The 19,038-nt window shown below is 45.0% G+C and overlaps 1 protein-coding gene across 1 annotated transcript in view; it reads left to right on the top strand.

Annotated features, from left to right (window-relative positions):
• Positions 1-19,038, top strand: part of foxk1 (forkhead box K1) — a 45,329-nt gene that overhangs the window by 8,895 nt on the left and 17,396 nt on the right. Inside the window, exons 3-5 of the mRNA XM_063185096.1 lie at positions 12,322-12,481; positions 13,859-14,005; positions 18,079-18,269. Of these exons, the coding sequence (XP_063041166.1) occupies positions 12,322-12,481; positions 13,859-14,005; positions 18,079-18,269 (498 nt within the window). The remainder of the gene's footprint in view (positions 1-12,321; positions 12,482-13,858; positions 14,006-18,078; positions 18,270-19,038) is intronic.

The raw sequence follows: 19,038 nt of genomic DNA, 5'->3' as shown, positions 1-19,038 counted from the left end.
TGCCTCAGAACCCTCCTAATTTTTGAGGGGTTTTATTTTTTTTTCGAACCTGCAATTGACCGCACTGCCTCAAGAAGGTCAATATGACCGAAATGTGAAGTAATACATTGTGGCATGTGAATTGGACGCTCTGCAGGATTTTTGTTTACATTTTTCCTGTTGTCTCGACTCTGCTTCCTGCTTTGTAGCTCAAAAGTCCACGTCCTCTGGTAGATCAGAAGAAGAATCCATTCCCAGAGTCTGCTTCCTCCTGTAGTCACAATCGAGTCCTTTTCCTCCTCCTCTTGGTAGTTCAAATGCACAATCTCCTGCTTGTCTCCTGTTCCATTCACTCATTTGCTCCCTATTTTGGCCTGGCTATCTCCAATGCATTATCCAGGCGACTGGATAGCGATCGTAAAGGACCTGAAGTCTGGATCTTCTAGTAGTCCATTTCCCTTCTAGGTTTCTCTGTCCGTTTCCTCCTAGATCTGAGCAAAGTCTGATTCTAGAGCTTGTTTCCTCCTGTATTTTAGATCCTTTTTTCTAAGTTTGTTTCTTCCCAAAGTTCAAAACAGACTCACTGTTTCTTCCTAAAATTCTACAGTCAGGTTCCTCCTTCACTTACTGCCAGTCTGATTCTAAAGTCCATTTCCCGCTTATGTTCCACAATTTATCTTCCGAGTCCGTTTCGTCCTATAGTTTGACAGAGTATGTTTGCCCAGTGTGTTTGTCCCTAAAGATCGGCAGACTCTTTGCTTCCTCCTAAAGTTTTACAGTCTGTTTCTTCCAGTGTTGTTTCTACCAGTTCTGCCAGTGTGATTCTAGAGTCCATTTCCCCCTAAGGCTCCACAGTTTGTTTTCAGAGGCCCGTTTCCTCCTGCAAGCTCTGCAGTGAACAGCATGTGGTGTTCTGGCCTGGATGTTGGAGTGACTGTAGGCACTGTTTACAGTTTCATGTCCTCAGCATGCTAGCCTCGATTCCAAACAGTTCCAAACTGCACCTGCGTCTACGTACTGTATGGCACATTTGTGTGTGTGATGCATGTGTGTGTGATCGATGCGTGTGTGTGTGATCGATGCATGTGTGTGTGATCGATGCGTGTGTGTGTGATCGATGCATGTGTGTGTGATGCGTGTGTGTGTGATGCGTGTGTGTGTGATGTGTGATGCATGTGTGAGATGCATGTGTTTTTTTTCATACATTTGTATGTGAGACAATGTTCATTTTGTGCAAGGCAACCATCTCCACCTGTCAATAATTGTTTGGTTTTCTACTGTCCGAGGGCAAATCTGTCAAGTTTTTAATTAAAGCTCATGTAAAGAGTGATATTATAACATTAGTGGAAGTGCTACGCTTTAGAACAGCTGACCTTTTGATGTAGGATGGCAGTGGTCTTTCTGTTTCGGTTACTGTGCGTAATGACACCCCACTTCATGGGTTTCATAAACATACTGTATTGAATTTGTTCACTCATTCGCTCGCTCGCTCACTCACCCACTCAGCCACCCATCCATTCATTCCCATATTTACACACGTCATTTCGTTTGGCTCTGATTTTAGTATCCTTCCCGACCAAGCTTCCATCTATTCACCTCTAGAGTTGAGGCGTTAAATCCAATTGGAGCCTGTTAGCGCTGTGGCTACTACCCCACTAGCCGCATGGTACGTCTCCACACACAGTGCTCCCCAAAGAGCCGCCTTAATGCACCGTGTATAAACACTGATATGGCACGGCGGAGCCTCCTAAGTGAATTCATTAAACAAATAGTCTTCTCAAATCCCAAAGCCCTCCCCAGGCTCCTGGCTGAGCTAGAACTAGAACATTATTCTGGTCTGGATTTAGTGGGGTTTTTTTTTAGGCTGCTCTGTTATGACCTTTTTTAGAGCAGAAGGAGAATGTTATTCTTGTGGTCCATTTCTCGACACAGTGTCATTGCTATTCAAGTTAGCAACTTGCTTGGTTGCAATGTAATTTCCCCAAAGGCGACCTTACTAAGTTGCTAACTGGTTTGCAACCACACATTCGAGAAGTGCGCCCCTGTGGTCAGTATTCGGTATTTAAGGCTGCTCTGTTTCGGAGTTTTCCCTACGTGCGGTGCACGAATCTGAAAACTCAGAGAAAAGACTGGGGATGGCTCTCTCAGTAACACTGGCGTGTTGGCAGTGGAGTTCCTGCGAAGTCTGTGCTGATTGGGCTGCCTGGATGGAAGCTTCTTGGAAGCCCTCGTCTGACTGACTGACTGCGTCTAATGTTTCTGTCATCAGAATGGGCCTGCAGTGAAAACATTAGTTTTTCCCCTTGCTGCTGATTCCACTCTATTGTGTGTTGAGTGGCTGTGGAGGCAAAAAAAAAAAAAAGTCTTGAGGCAAGCGAGTGAAGTAGTGCGCGCGTGCACACACACACACACACACACACACACACACACACACAGACAACCACCCACGTTTTCCCCTTCTGTTCCACCATGCTTTTCCCAGGATTTTTCTCCAGCTTGCAAACACGCGCACACACACACACACACACATACATACACACACACACACACACACAGCAACAGTCTGAAGCGTACGCCCGCACGCATGCACACACACACACTAGGCTGCCCCCACTGGCCGCAGCGGTCCACTGCACAGCGTGTGGCTGGGAGTGTGAGCGGCCTGTGTGTGCGCACGCCATATATGGCATGTGCCGAACTAGGGGCCGCCTGATTGGCCGAGGGGGAAAGTGTTGTGGTTTTGTGTTTTGAGCCACAGATAGTTTCCTTTTTCCGAGACCCTCCTCACAGGGCTCCCTCTCCTCCCCTCCTCCTCCCACCTCCCGCTCCCGGTCCAGCCCCCCCACTACACACACATACACCCCCGCCACACACACACACATACAACCTCACACACACATGCCACCCCTTCTCGAAAACGCACACACAAACACGCAATCTTACACACATACACACACACACTCACACCACCCTTCCTAAACACACACACCTCCCCCTCTCCTTCCCCAAGCCCCTGCCTTAACTCCCCATCTCCCTCCCCCTACTTCTCCCTGCGCCGCCTCCTCCTCCTCCTCCTCCTCCTCCCCCTTGTCTGCTCTGCTCTGCTCTGCTCTCCTCTACTCTCCTCTACTCTCCTCTACTCTGCCCTACGCCTCGTGCACCCAAAACAAACAGAAGGCAGTGCCGTGCAAGGCAAGGCAAGCTAGGCAGGCAGGCTAGGCAAGCAGGCTAGGTAGGCAAGCTAGGCAGGGAAGCTAGGCAAGCAAGCTAGGCAGGCAAGCTAGGCAGGGAAGCAGGCTAGGCAGGCAAGCTAGGCAAGCAAGCTAGGCACAGGCAGGCATGCTGTGGCCTTCCTGAGTCCCTACTCCCCACAGGAGGCCTCAGCTTCCTCCTATTCTCTCTCTCTCCCTCTCCCTCTCTCTCTCTCTCTCTCTCTCTCTCGTCAAACAAGTTTTCCACTTCCAAAGGGGTGAGGCAGCCAGTTACCACATAGACAGCAAAAGTCGCTGGACTTCTTTTTTGTCTTGCCTCCGTGAAATTTGGAGTTTAAAAAAAAAACAAAAAAAAACACAATAACAAAACAAACTTAAGTGGATACTTCAGAAGGAGTTTTGAGGGTGGAACGTCTCAATGCCCCCCCTCACAACCTGCCTCCCCTCCAACTCGTACACATATGCACACACACCCCAAACCAAACACATACACATATGCATGCACACACACACACACACACATGCACACACACGTCTCCTTGCTCTAGCCCCCGACCACCACCAATCCCCCGAACGAGCCTTCCTGGACAAACAGCAGATGTGTCAGAGGTTTTGAATTCCACACACATAGAAATGTATGTTAGGCATCACATGACCACTGAGTTAAGAGAGGGAAGGGGGGAAGGGGGGGGGGTCGTCTGAATGTGAGTGTGTGTGTGTGTATGTGACCGCGTAAGTGGGTGCAGGACGGGAAGCATAGTGACTGCGTGCCCAGTGCCCAATGTGGTGTGCAATGCATCAATGTGAGGTAGGTGTGCAGACTGTTGGCTGTACGGCCCAACATATTTTATTGCATTGTTTCAAGGTAAGGAAGATCCGACATGAGGATGAGGAAACGTCAAAATCGTTGGCTGGGGTTTATAAAGGTGGTTAAGTGTCTTATTTTTCATGTTAAACGTTGTCTTGCTTTGAGACAAGTTAAAAGAGGGAGTACTAGCTAGCTTAGCGACATGCTCCCTCTTTTAACTTGTCTTAAAGCAAGACAACGGCTTACATGAAAAATAAGACACTTTACCACCTTTATAAACCCTGGCCAACGATTTTAACTGTATTAAGCCCCAAAATAGTGGCATACCCCTTTAACTTGACGCCAGCATCAAGCTTATGACATGGCGGTGTCATAACAACAGTGTCGTGACACAGTCATGGACGTGTCATAAACATTATGTCAATGCCATAAACATTTTGAATATTTTTATTTATTTTTTTAGGGGCTTTTGTGCCTTTATTTGACAGGACAGTCGAAGATGGTGACAGGAAGCGAATGGGACAGAGAAACAGGGGAGGATCGGGAATCGACCCCGGCCGGACTCTTAACCGGTGTCCCCGTGGGTGGGCATGCAAGCACAAATGTGGGGGGCTTAGCGCGTTGTGAGAGACAGCACCCCCTTGCCATAAACATTTTCAGGTTTTCAACACCAAGGCCAACTTTTTATGACCATAAAACATTTGACATTGACATAATGTTCATGACTCAGTATGACACCAGCATCAAGTAAGGTGTAACCCACTACTTTTGTCTGGAACTCGGATTATTGCCGCGCTGTATGTGCTTCTGATAGGGATGCAAATTATCGATCAATTCATTAATCATTAGATGATAGCCTTATCGATTGACTTACGATTAATTGATAAGCGGCGTTTTCCCCCCGAAATCTCAATGTTTCTCGAAAAAAAACCTACTAAATCTACACATTTTAATTAAAAATTGAGATAATATACCCCATTTCAATTAAATCTATTTCAATTCTTTAATCCAAAGGTTATTTAAATATTCCTTCTATTCATACCCCTCTTCACACACTATTCACATGGCCATTTCACCTGGGTCTCTTGTCAGTTGAATTGTCGATTAATTGTGATTAATGTTTTTTAATCGATTAATGCATTGATCGATTAAAGTCGATTAATCGATTAATCGTTTGCATCCCTAGCTTCTAAACATACAATGCACCAATGAACCCAACACAGCCCTGAGCTAGGGCTGCTCCATTATGAGAGAGATCAATATCACGATTATTTCGGTCAATATTGACAATATCACGATTTTTTCTTTTAAAGACAAATAATTGTGCTAAACAATTCACAATCTTCCCTCCCTTTAGCAGTCTGAGTGGAGGGCCATAGAGAAACACACAGTGGTCTTCTGCATGAGTGTTGAGTATCGAGTCTGCGTTGTGCTCGCAATGGCTCAAGTGGAGGGGAATGTATTTTGCTTATACAGTATGTATAGCATAACCTACCTTTTGGCAGCATAGACAAATGACAAAAATATTGTTTCAACTCGATATTATGAAATTTGATATCGTTTGACAGCAATATTGATATCACAATCTAAATTCGATGTATTGCACAGCCCTACCCTGAGCCTGCAACACATGCCTTACCCCCGCTTGCGTACATATTTGTGTGCATTATCAGTCGATAGACGTGTTTGCGCAACCCTCAGTTGATTTAACAGCGCTGCTTTTTTCTTTTGTAGATCGGCTCTTTGTGTCACGCCTGTCTTGGAGATATGGTCGTCTCCTGCACATTTCTGAAAACAAACCCAAGCTGCCATACTGGTTTTCCTTTGTCTGTCTAAACTCGACAGTAGCCGGTGCTTGTGACGCGAGGGTGCATGTCATCACATGCATAGAAATACTGTGCAGCAGGGCATGACGTGAAAGTGTAGAATGTCGTTGAGGATGGTGGATGCATATCATTATATATGATGTTATCAGGTGCGGACTGCGTTTTGATCAGACAAAAAAATTAAGTTGAAGTCAATAATGGTGTTACGTCATGGAAGCCGAGTTGTGTGTGTCATTGATGTCAGACCCGACCATTTTAATCAAGGACGACACAAATGGAATCAAAAGAAAAGTCTAAGCTTGTTAAATGTAGATGGATGGGTGATGCCTGTGATATTATCGGGCACAGCCATGTTAGTAAAAGACAAAATTGAAATCAAACAGGAATGGTGATGGTTTATCATGATAAAGGTTAATAATGTTGTTGTAAATTCGCAGAAGCCAGTGGTTGTTGTTATGCCTGCAGGCATTGTCCGACGCAGCCATTTTAATCAAAGACAGGACAAATGGCATGGAAACCAAAGTGTACAGTGTTCCAGTTGATATGGTGAACAATGAAGCCTCCATATGGGCTTGCTGTGTTTGTCCTCTTGACCCCACCGTAGCCACAGTGCCTTCATCGTTTGTTGTTGTGGTGGTTGTGTAACCAGCAGGCCAGTGTTTATCAAAGGCTAAAAATGAAATCAAAACAAATGGGGTTTTGTGTTGAGTTGATAAGGTTAATAATCAGTCAGTGCAGTGCAGTGGTGTGGTGTCTGCCTGCCAATGCTGGGGTAAATGATTAGTGCAGACGGGGCTCTCTCTCTCTCTCTGGTACACATCAGATGGCTTCGCCTCTTTGGCAACAGATAAACACTCACGCTGGTCAGAGTCTCCCAGCCATTACCTTGACTGGTCAGATGCAGAGATTTAGTAGAAGTAGTAGTAGAAGTAGTAATAATAATGATGATAATAAAAGTAAAATCGGTAACACTTTATTTTAGTGTTACATCTAGTAGCACTAATACATACAATGTGCCTGTAAAAGTAACTTGTAAGGCATGTACTGAGCAAAATCAAACATTTGTCAGGCAAGTATTGGCTAATGTCTTGTTCATGCACAATTAGGGATGTATTACCAATTTAACCTCAGTAAGGACCTAGTAGGCCTTAGCTTTTGTTTAGTCCATGCCTTACAAGTTACTTATGAAGGTATTAACATTGTATACATTAGTGCTAATAAATGTAACACTACAATAAAGTGTTACCGTAAAATAATTTTAGATAACTTTTATTTGTACCCAAAGATAGAGTTGATGCATGATGTGCAGCCACTCATACAAAGTAATCAAAATAAACATCATGTGGGACAGATAGTGTAAACATTTTGAAGTGTTTAAAAAAATCAGTAATTAAATACCGACAGCGTCTGAATAGTGATGCTGCTGTCTTCCAATTATTCAGCACCTTTTTCATCACACCCACCCATGGTCACTTGACTTCACTAAAGCCCTTTTCAGGCCGGCCAGAATGATGTCGGGGCCAGTTCCCACACCGGTTAGATAAGTTAAGACAGTGCTTATGCTTATCGGTCAATGACTTGCTAGCGCACCGTGTTGTTTATTTTACAGAGTGTGACCCGGATGGACCAACTGTGTCTCCATTCCCAAAAGCTCAGATTTTTTTTTTTTTTTTGGCGTGAATATGTCAGCCGTTTAGAGATTACACTGTAGGTACTACAGGCACCGGCACGCTTCTGTCAGCCTAATAATAGAAGCAAACCCAATTCATGCAGCAGGCGCGCACACACTCACACGCACACGCACACGCACACGCACACGTACACGTACACACACAGATTAAAACTTATTTTTTCTCCTGCTATGTCATGGCATGACTTAACTTCCAATACCTGTCTGCAGCTATGGCATCATACAGTCCCTTATTGGGGATGGCAACTTTGAAGGTGTGTGAGGGGAAGGCGTTTGTCTTCAAGTGGTATTGTGGGTGTCTGCTCTGCACTGCTGTGGTCTTCGCCCAGGCGTGCACATGTGTTAGCCTGCATACATTTGTTTATAGTGTCATTTCAGCAAGCGCAGGGATAGGCCGTGCACTCTCTCTTCCTCTCTCGCTATCTTTTCATTTCTCTTTCACTCTCTCTCTCTCACTCACTATCTCTCTCTCTCTCTTTCTCTCTCCCTCTCCCTCTCCCTCTCCCTCTCCCTCTTTCTCTCTCTCTCTCTCTCTCTCTCTCTCTCCCTCTCTCTCTCTCTCTCTCTCTCTCCAACTCCAACTCCAACTCCAACTCCAACTCCAAGCAATTCAGTTGAGGCGTGAGGGGGTTGTTGTTATCTGTGAAATGGCGCTGCCTGTGTGTTTTGAAGGGGTGTGGCTGGCATGGAGTCTTGGCGTGGCCGTGGTCGCCCGCCCTTAAGGTGTTATTGTAGCACGAGGCCTCTCTCTCTTGTCTCTTCGCTCTAGTCTGTTGTACAGGGGAAAACGCTGCCTAAGGTCTGGACTTCAACCCTCTTCCTGCTCCTCCTACTTACTACTCCTGCTCATCCTGGTGTGTGTGTGTGTGTGTGTGTGCGTGTGCGTGTGCGTGTGCGTGTGCGTGTGCGTGTGCGTGTGTGTGTGTGTGTGTGTGTGTGTGTGTGTGTGTGTGTGTGTGTGTGTGTGTGTGTGTGTGTGTGTGTGTCTGTGTCTGTGTCTGTGTCTGTGTCTGTGTCTGTGTGTGTGTGTGTGCGTGCGTGCGTGCGCGTGTGCGCGTTCTCTCGCTCTCTCTCTGTTTCTCTTCCCCCCTTTGGAAAAGTGAAAGGACCCCAGCTGTAAAGTACTGGCTCCGTTTGACTGTACTCTCCACAGTCTAGTTCCAGTCAGGCCTGTTGCACCAAGTAGTAGTCTGACTTGTTCCTGTCTTCTGTTCTAACCCCCTTTTTGGGCTGTTCTGACTCTAGGTACATCTTGCTACGGTTGCATCTCACACCTGTTCTGCAAACTCAGGTGCTTGCCTAGGTACCTAGCCTACCTAGATGTGTGTACTTCTCAGTTGCCCTATTCATACCATTACGACGGGGAGCAGCATCTGCGCAGCACAATCTTCAAGACCGGCTGCAGCATTTATGCATCTTTTAACAACGTTGAGAATAGGAAATAAAGGAGCTGGCAAAAATCCTGATCACAGCTGTTTTTTAGTGGGGAAAATACATGCACAAGAAGTGGAATTCTTCAGGACAAAATTGTAGTTTTGTGCAATATTCCCAAACAAGTGAGAATTCAAGGATGGGAAGTGTGTTAATGGATTGTCGTGAGGACGTCACTATTGGAGCATGCTTAGTTTGGGCAAAGAGAGGGCACATCCAACATGTATTACTTCAATAAAAACATACACTTGCCACGGCTGTGGTGTGCAGGCGTACATGGTGGACTGCATGTATACGATGAGACTTTTTTTTAAAATATGGAACTGCAAATCATGATTTGGATATGCTTATGATTTTCGCGTATTTAAAGCAACATCCAGTAATGCCCATTGACAAATCAATTGAACATTAGACATTACTGCTGCTGTGTCGTCTCTAGTTTACCAGTCCATTTTCAACCAAGACATTAAGTGAGGTGTGTGTGCGTGCGTGTGTCCATCTGGTACCTGGAGGAGAGGGGTCCAAAGGGGGTGCGGAAAGACACCCCTCTCTGGCGTCGCTTCCTGAAGGCCTGCTCCACCAGCTTGGCCTCTGTGGACGGGTCCACCCGCCAGAACGAGCCCTTGCCCGGCTCCTCCTGCAAGCGCGGCACCTTGATGAAGTAGCGGTTGAGCGACAGGTTATGCCGAATGGAGTGTGTGTGTGTGTGTGTGTTCACTGCTTTTACTGCTACACAGACCGTCCTTGGAAGTTTGCATGGCTGTGCTGTATTTGCACAGCATTGTATGCATAAGGCTTAGGGTCCCAGCACATGATCCAGCCTATGCCATGCCATGACATATAAGCTTACAGTGTACCGTAGATTGGTATGCTTAGATTGGACCGTCTTCTCAAAATGGATGTTTACATTTTGGGGTCTACAGTGCCACCTGCTGGACGTGTGTGTTCTGGACATGTGTGTTCTGTGATTCTCCAACCCCCCTGTGGAGAGCGAGGGCAGATGAGATCATCCTGCACATGGCCTGGTGTGAACTAATTAGTCTGCACCATGCACACTCTTTGTAGCCCTAGTGAACTAGATGAACTCTAGACGCAGAACGTATTTTTGCCTGGTTGGTTGGTCTAGCACTGCACCGTAGGGTGATATTATAGCTAGGCCAGCTGCACTCCAATCACAACGCTCCATCTGGGTATCAAGGTTTTTTACCTCTATGATTGGATCTGTGTAAAGAATGGCTTAGCACGGTAGCAACAGGATTGTGCTGGCCCATAACAGTGCAGGCAGTTAAGCAGTTTGAATGGCGACCATTGCTGCCACCGGCAACCTTCAGCCTTGATGCCAGACTTTTCATTAACTGCCAGGCTACTGTTGCTTTTTGTCCTTGTCGGCTGTTTAGGGGTTCCTCGACAGTGGTAGCCTGATGCATTAGCTACACGTCAGCACTGGCTGATATTTTACTTCCTTGTGCTATGTGCTGAAAGCCATCAGCCAAGCATGATGCAGCATCTGCATGTCATAATAACTCCATCCTCCTGGATCCTCTCCACCAACTCCATACTTGTTTTGAGTTGTGTCATTCAGGCTGAGAATTTGGCCAATACGGCACTTTGTATTAACTCATTTATTCTTAACTCTATTCTCTCATGGAACATTCATCACTCAAACACCACAAACCGGACTGAAGCTTTCAATCGAAGACACTTTTCTATCATGGCATCGCGTTTGACAAATTAAGCTTTTTGAATCTTTATTGTCAAGCAAAGTTTATTGACTGACAGTCATGCTATCAAATGTATGATGATGATATCTCTAGACATTTACTCCCAGCCACAGTTGGATTGCGTGAATTCCATCATATCATGAGGGAGAAGTTCAGCCACTCTCAGGGTTTCACCCAGCACTTTATAGTTCAGGCACCCAGCTTGGCAATTAAAACACGTCGCACCTTGAGTAGGTCCAATGGAAATTTGTGTTGTGTAAGTTGTGTAATGTCTAATGTTATGCAAGTTGTTTAACCAAAAACAAAAACATACTTTAAGGGGTTTTCATTCACTATTTTGACAAACAGAAATACTGCGGGAAACACTGATTTTTATGACCCGTTTATGAATGGAGTCGTCTTACACTCTCCACAAACTGAATAAAAGTCCGTAAATTGTGCACAGCAAGGAACGGCTGGATATGAATGTTTCTGTGTAGTTATTGCTCTGTAAATATTACCCCACATTAGCTTGGAACATGATCGTGTCGAGTAACACTTTATTTTGCTTTTCCTATTTTAGTATATGGCTCCGGTTTCATTAGGGGCACCCTGTGATCTAAACTGGCTCTCTCCCACCAGGATTATACTATACCAGCTTGGTCTGGCAAACCTCTTCTCAATAGTGTCAATGAAGGCTGTAGTATTTGATTTAATCAGACCACTGATTCTGGTGATCTTTAGGGGCACGTGGCCTAATGGTTAGGGAGGTGGCCTTAAGATCAGAGGTTTGCAGGTTCGAATCCCACCCTTGCCTCTTTCTACACCTCCATCCATGGCTGAAGTGCCCCTACACCACATCGCTTCAGGGTCGGTCACCAAATTAGAAATACCCTGTAAATAAAGTCCCTTTGGATAAAAGTGTCAGATACATGCAATGAAATGTAATTTCATGTAAAATTTGCGGAGCATGTTTTTTTTTCTCCCCCCAGACCAGGAACAGCTGAAAACTGGCCTGTCTGTGAATCTGACTAGAATTCAAACTAATTGTTATGAAGATGGAGAAGTCCCTTAATCACAAAGCCATAGCTCATCTCTCCTAGCCGTGCTCCTCAAGTTGAGGAAATGACAGTGAATTTCTTTTGCTTATGACGGGCGTAGCTACCACTCCTCATTTCTTTATACAACCACACAGTGGAGGGACAGAGAGCATACAGTTACCAAAGACAGAAATGTGGAAAGGGAGACTGTACAGAAAAAGACATTGAGGGACGGACATGAACCTGCCTGGTCCTTGAATGTTGTTATATTTATTTGTCAATTGTTTGTTACAGTGTATATGTTGGATCATGTTATCTTTCCATTTGTTGTTTGGGATGTCCCAAAACAGATTCCCATCAACTGTGTTGACATGGCTGTAAGCTTTTATTTAAGCTTCAATCTTGACTCTTGACTAAGAGCTGATTAAACACTGTCGTTACCCCTCGCCTGTCCCTTGTCCCCCTCCGTGTCCCCAACTCCTGGCTGCCAGGGACAGACGGCAGACGATAGCCAAAGACTGTACCGAAAAGACCTCAGGGGTCAGATTTGCCTGGGTATTTCGATTTTAAAAGATGAATACACACAGTGCACTGATGTTGTTCCTCTCCTCTCCTGTCCCTTTGTTGTCCCTCAGTGTCCCCAACTCCTGCCCGGCGAGTCCTCGCGGCGCCGGCTCGTCTGGCTACCGGTTTGGTCGCAACATCACCTCGGAGCTGCAGCTGGCCGCCGAGTACGCCGCCAAGGCCGTCTCCGAGCAACAGCACCGGGAGAGCTCCGGCAGAGACAGCCCCAAGGTAAATGGCCAAGCCGCATGCAGCCCTTGGACTTGGAGTGTTGAGTTAGTGCTCTCTAGTCCATCTTCTCTCTTTAGTCCATTTTCTTGATATCTTTTCCTATACCCCTCTTCCTCCTAGCTATTTATACTCAATTAAGGGCCGTACACACACATCGCTGCTATTTACTAGCTTCTCGCTTGCTCGCCTACTCGCCTCTCTTTCATGGAACGTTCGCTGAAAGTTCCCGCGGCTTTAACTATCAATGAACAGGCGAGAAGTACCGAACTCTGCCTTCCAATTGGTTACTCGCTTACTCGCCTCGCTCGAAGATGAAATATTTTCAACTCGGGACCCGCCCACATCGCATCGCTTGTACAGTACTCCCTACTCGCCTGCTAGTCTCGCTGGAACACATTGACATTCTATTGAGTTAATTCGCTGAGCGAGTAACTAGCAGCGACGTGTGTGTACGGCCCTTCACTCACTCACTCGCTCACACACTTGCGCGCGCACACACACACACACACACACACACACACACACACACACACACACACACACACACACACACACACACACACACACACACACACACACACACACACACACACACTTTCTCTAACTGGATGCCTCTTGTATGCATGAAAACTCATTGGACAACAACAAGGACATGAACGCATGAGCATGGAGATTGTCATAGAGTTTAGTGTGATTACATGAAGCGGTAGAAGAATTATGTAAGCATGGAGCACAATAAATTGCTGTGGGTTTGTTTCCTGGTGATCATTCAATGTTTGTGTAAGGATGAAATACCACCTCTGCTGTACGCCTATAGCCCGATTCGTAAGGGATATTACCTATGGAACCCTGGTAATTTGCAATTAGCCCTGGACCTTTTGATTTTTCATGGCACATTCGGACGGGATAAGCAAACGTCAGTAATTCATTCAATTCACAGACATTATAAGGGGGTGCATACGGAGCGCATATGGACATGGAGCATGAAATTACCAGTACGGGCTTATGCTTATGCTGTACAGCGTGCTCATGGCATTGTCTTCCCATCGGTCTCTGCCCCCCTCCTCAAATTCCAAAAAGTTGTATTGCCATGACCATTAAATTATTACATGACATTACACTTGGCTGCTTTTCTCCAAAGCAACTTACAGTTGTTTTACAGGGTATTGGTTACAGTCCCTGGAGAAAGGTGGGGTTAGGTGCCTTGATCAAGGGCAGTTGTAGGGAAAGGTGACCCTAACCATTAGGGCACTGTTGCCCAACCAACATGACCATTTAGTATAGTGTTTCCAAAGAATTACCCTGACGAATATGATTCAATTATGCTTACTTCATGCTATACTAATTTATTACTATCTCTTCTCTGTCTCCCCACAGGATGAGTCCAAACCCCCGTACTCCTACGCACAGCTCATCGTCCAGGCCATCTCCTCGGCGCAGGACCGACAGCTGACACTAAGCGGCATCTACGCCCACATCACCAAGCATTACCCTTACTACAGGACGGCAGACAAGGGCTGGCAGGTGGGTTAGCATTACCATTAGCATTACCCTCACTACAGGACGGCAGCCAAGGGCTGGCAGGTGGGTTAGCATTACCATTAGCATTACCCTTACTACAGGACGGCCGACAAGGGCTGGCTGCCTAGTCACGGCTGAGCAATTTGTATTACAGTCAGTACAGAACCACAAACGAGTGAGTTATCACCAAGCATTATCCCGATTACAGGACGGCAGACGTCTTTTTGACAATGACAATAAATTCTTGAATCTTGAATCTTGAAGTGCGGTAACACTAGCATTAGCATTAGCCCTGCTACAGGGAAGACGAGGTGCGTTTCTCAAAGGGAAGTGTGTTTAGCTGCCAGCCTTGAACTCGTGCACTTGCAAGACAAGGCTCACAGCCTCACAAGCATCTGAAACGATTATGAATGGAACATATTTGGAAATGTGGTAGTGAACATTATAGCAGTTCCGTTTTGGCCACTACATACTTGTTTACAACTGATTTTAAACTATAAACACGATCGTTTGGCTGTATGTCCAGTGGTTTAAGTTGAAAAGTACAACAAAACTATGAGAATGTTGATGCAATATATAGTTGTAGGTCTCGTATGTGTGTAAACCAGGGCACCTTTAATTTGAAGAGACATTGTAGAGATATTTTAAAGTGGCTTCTATCCAACCAAGCTGTGACCCCATGCAAAGCCACCCTCCTTGAGTGCTGAGTAGCCATCTTTGATTCCCAGACACTTCCTCCTCCACACACTCCACACATCAAACCCTCTAATTTGTCCTCCTCCTGTCATCACTGAAGTCTGACGGGTAGCACTAGCAGCAACTTGTGTCTGATGTGCCTTTCACTGCCTCTGTAATTCACTTGAAATTGGTGCAGTAGAACGCCCCCGTGTCACCGCGCAGCTCTAGATAGCTGGCACGCATCCCAGAATAACCAGCCGCCAAGCGCCTCCCAGCACCCTGAACCCATCTCCACTCTGCAGTAGTGTTGTGACATTTGTGAACGAATCGGTTCTTTTGAACGACTCCTAGAAGTGAAGCATGGGAATCGAATCACGGCTGGGGGAGCCACTCTACCATCTTTTTTTTTTGTTAATTTGTCATTCGTTTTGACCTTCACACTTACTAAAATTTTAAATTTAAAAGTTTAAAATATATTTTTTAAAACACATAAGTGTCTGCCTCCGAGAGTGGCAGAACAATCAGTTGTTGTTTGGACAAAATTACCCAGAGATGGGAGCCAAAAGTATTATCTCCTTAAGACTGAATAAATAATAAAAAAAACGTTCAAAAGAGCCAGTTTTTGGAACGGCTCTTTGAAAGGAACGAGCCACTATGATCCAGATCCCGTTAAGGAGCTAGAAATCCCATCTCCATAAGTCTGCAGCTCCCTCCCTTCCTCCTCTGTGTGCCCCAGCTAAAATCTCAACAGCTCGTCTCTGATTGGAGGGCTGTGGTCAGTCTGGCCAGACCCCATTTGCCTGAGGACTCACGGTGACATATATTGTTCCTCCTTGTCCACCTTGACCTTTCATGTACTTGGTGTTCTTTTCCCCGATTACTCCGAAGTTCCTCGATTTTCAATATTGCGAAGGGCAACCTGAATTCCTTAGTTTCAGTCCAGTGCCACATATTCCACCACATGACCTGGTTTTGCCTTTCCAGTTCAACCTTGTGATCATGCAAGCAGGCGTCCACCTGTTTTATCTAGGGCTGTCAGTAGATTAAAAAAATTAATCTAATTAATTACAGAATTTGTAATTAATTAATCTAATTAATCGCACTTACTCGTATGTTCTTTTCATGACGCGAAACAATAATAATAATAATAATAATAATAATAATTACAATAGGCCTATAAGCCCTATGATGTACTAATATGTTAAAATAGGCCTGGTAAACAGAGTTAGTGAATAAATAGGCTACATTAGCCAACACAAAAAATGAGTCTACAGTATCTATCTATCTATCTATCTATCTATCTATCTATCTATCTATCTATCTATCTATCTATCTATCTATCTATCTATCTATCTATCTATCTATCTATCTATCTATCTATCTATCTATCTATCAGAAAAGGTCAGAGTTCAAGGAAATGGGAACACCCCCTGATGAAACGGATGACGTGCATTCATTCACGTTTTGTTTACATTTTGGGGAGCTGGATTAGCCAGGAATGATAACTGCACTGAGCTAGCCAATAACCCTTGCTTGGACTAAACATTGATTCTACACCAAAATATTCTATGGATATAAGACAGGACAAGAAAGACTGACTGATGTAAACTTCTCCAAACTATCTGCACGAAAGGTAAGACATCCTATCTCTGTAGGCTAGAGTTCTATAGCGATTGGTTGAAGCTAGAAAATGTCAGTGTCTGAGGTGTCAGTGGAAGTTAGCGATCAAAGTTGTCAACTTGACATCTGTGGCAAAGATTCACAGTGGTATTATTTTATTCTGAACGTGGCATGTATCACTCAAATCGCTGTAATCACAACCCAACTTGAGAAGATCATCTTCCAGCACTTGCGATGACTTTGTGCTGTCAAATTGAAATCATAGGCTACTCTGCTGTTGACGCACTCTAGCTTGTGTCATGGGGTAATTTCGGAGCCTGTAATATTTTGATTCTTATGTGCAGCGTGGAAAAGGTAGCAATTATCTATCAAGTGGTTTGATGTTGTAGTGAATAGACAAGTGTTGTTCTGCAGATGAGCAGAAACCTCTGCTGAAATTGCGGTAGGCTCTATGTAGTAGCTTGGCTACCGCGGTCACACATCATGAACACAAATATTTGCATCGTGTGTTTCAAAGCCTGGACAGTCAATTCATTCGTATGCTGGGCTATAGTTGTATGAAAGATTTAAGTAGGCCTACCACAAGTCCAACTATTATACAACTGCCATGGCCAAATCAAAAGATAAACTGTCTTGAAATGCACCTGTATTCATATCAGATGAACCAGCTGCCGAGCGCAGACTGGTATCTTACATCTCGTGATAAAATGTTTTCTAAAAGTTATCAAATATAGACAAATCGATAATGGGAAAAACACCACATTGGGTCTGACATGTTATTAGTTGTATTTAAGCTGTAGAGATTGTCTGATTGCTTGTGTTAATTGAAGGAAAACGTCGTTGGTCCACAGCTATTTTTTAACTGAACAGCTGTTCGCAGCAATGCAGCGTCAACTGGCACATCTCGTAATAATTCAAAAATATCTAAAAATAATTAAATACAAAAATATGCTTTTGTTCATGAAAAAAGACAGAAAAGCGTCTGTATTTGTTGTATTTATTGTATTTTAGCTTTAGAAGTTGACGGACGGCTTGTATTTATCACGGCGTGAGTGAGTGAATTCAGTTGCCACGCCATGCGCTTAGAACGTATGTCTACCCATAAATAATTAATGCCATTAATTTTTACAACGCGTTAATGCGCCTTGTAATTAATTAATCGAATTAACGCGTTAAAATGACAGCCCTAGTTTTAACCCATTGATGCCTGATGTTGCGTTGCGCAACATTGGCCCTGGCGCCTGCAGCTGCATTACACAGCATTCAGGCTCATGAGATTTGAGACAACTTTATTAAAAAATCTCTGTTTGTTTGAGATGAATGAACACGTTCTATGAAAGATGAGGGTCTTAATGTTTAAATGCAACTTAGGGCATATTTTTATGTGCTTCAGAAGCTGAGATATTTAGGTTTTTATAGACTGAGGGCAGCTTTTCTTAAAAAGGGCTCAGGCATTCAGCACCCTTTTTTGCAAGTGCCTGCTGTATTGTTACAACATTGCTACGAAATAATGGAAAGTCTAACCCTAACCCAGCGTTTCTCAACAGGGGCTCTACAGCCCCCCTGGGGGCATTGGAGAGTCCTAGGAGCCGTGAGGAAGGATACAGCTGAGAGGTGGTGGTGCTTAGTTAGTTGTTTTTAATAGTAAGGGGGACGATGGCAGGCTTAGCACTACTACCCTAACCCTACCCTAGCCCTGAATAAAAGGGTAAATTATAACCAGCAAAATGTTTTTAAAAGTCTAAAATGACCTCCTTCCCATTCCCTGTGTGTTCCAGAACTCCATTCGGCATAACCTGTCGCTCAACCGCTACTTCATCAAGGTGCCGCGCTCGCAGGAGGAGCCAGGCAAGGGCTCGTTCTGGCGGGTGGACCCGTCCACAGAGGCCAAGCTGGTGGAGCAGGCCTTCAGGAAGCGACGCCAGAGAGGGGTGTCTTTCCGCACCCCCTTTGGACCCCTCTCCTCCAGGTACCAGACGGACACATTCACACACACACACACACACACACACACACACACACACACACACACACACACACACACACACACACACACACACACTCGACGCACTAAGCACTGTGTCCTACCAGCTCTTAGCCTCCATTGTTTACGGCCTCTGTCTTTCCCGCTGCGTTTTTCCTTCTCTCTATCTCTCTCTTTCTCTCTCTCTCTCTCTCTCTCTCTCTCTCTCTCTCTCTCTCTCTCTCTTTCTTTCTTTCTTTCTTTCTTTCTTTCTTTCTTTCTTTCTTTCTTTCTTTCTTTCTTTCTTTCTCCCACCCATTCACTTTCTCTCTAAGTGAATCTCTAAGATTCATTTGCTCTACCACACATAACTCAGGAGGCTAAAGTTGCGCGTGTACACACATGCGGATGTTCAGCGACTCTTATCTCTCTGCTTCATTTCCTTCCGTTATCTCTGCGTCTCGTCTCATTCTACTACTACTACCACTGCACTCTGACATGGATGTACACAACCAAAACACACTTCTCTATTTGACCGCGTCTGTGGTCTGTTTTTCTGTGGCAGAGGCAGAGGTTCACCCTGTCGCTGGCCTCTCGTCGGCCTCCTTCTCTCTGTAAAGTTTGTAGACGGGGAGTTTTTTTTAAGGTTTAAGGCCCGCTTTTTTGAGTCAGTCCTCTTTTGTTTTCTCTCTTCTGTTCTTTCTGTTCTCTCTCTTTCACTCTCTCTCTCTCTCTCTCTCTCTCTCTCTCTCTCTCTCTCTCTCTCTCTCTCTCT

The sequence above is a fragment of the Engraulis encrasicolus genome, chromosome 2, assembly GCF_034702125.1.
Source record: "Engraulis encrasicolus isolate BLACKSEA-1 chromosome 2, IST_EnEncr_1.0, whole genome shotgun sequence".
Taxonomy (NCBI): domain Eukaryota; kingdom Metazoa; phylum Chordata; class Actinopteri; order Clupeiformes; family Engraulidae; genus Engraulis; species Engraulis encrasicolus.
The sequence above is the reverse complement of the archived record's forward strand: the minus strand, read 5'-3'. Positions and strand labels throughout refer to the sequence as shown.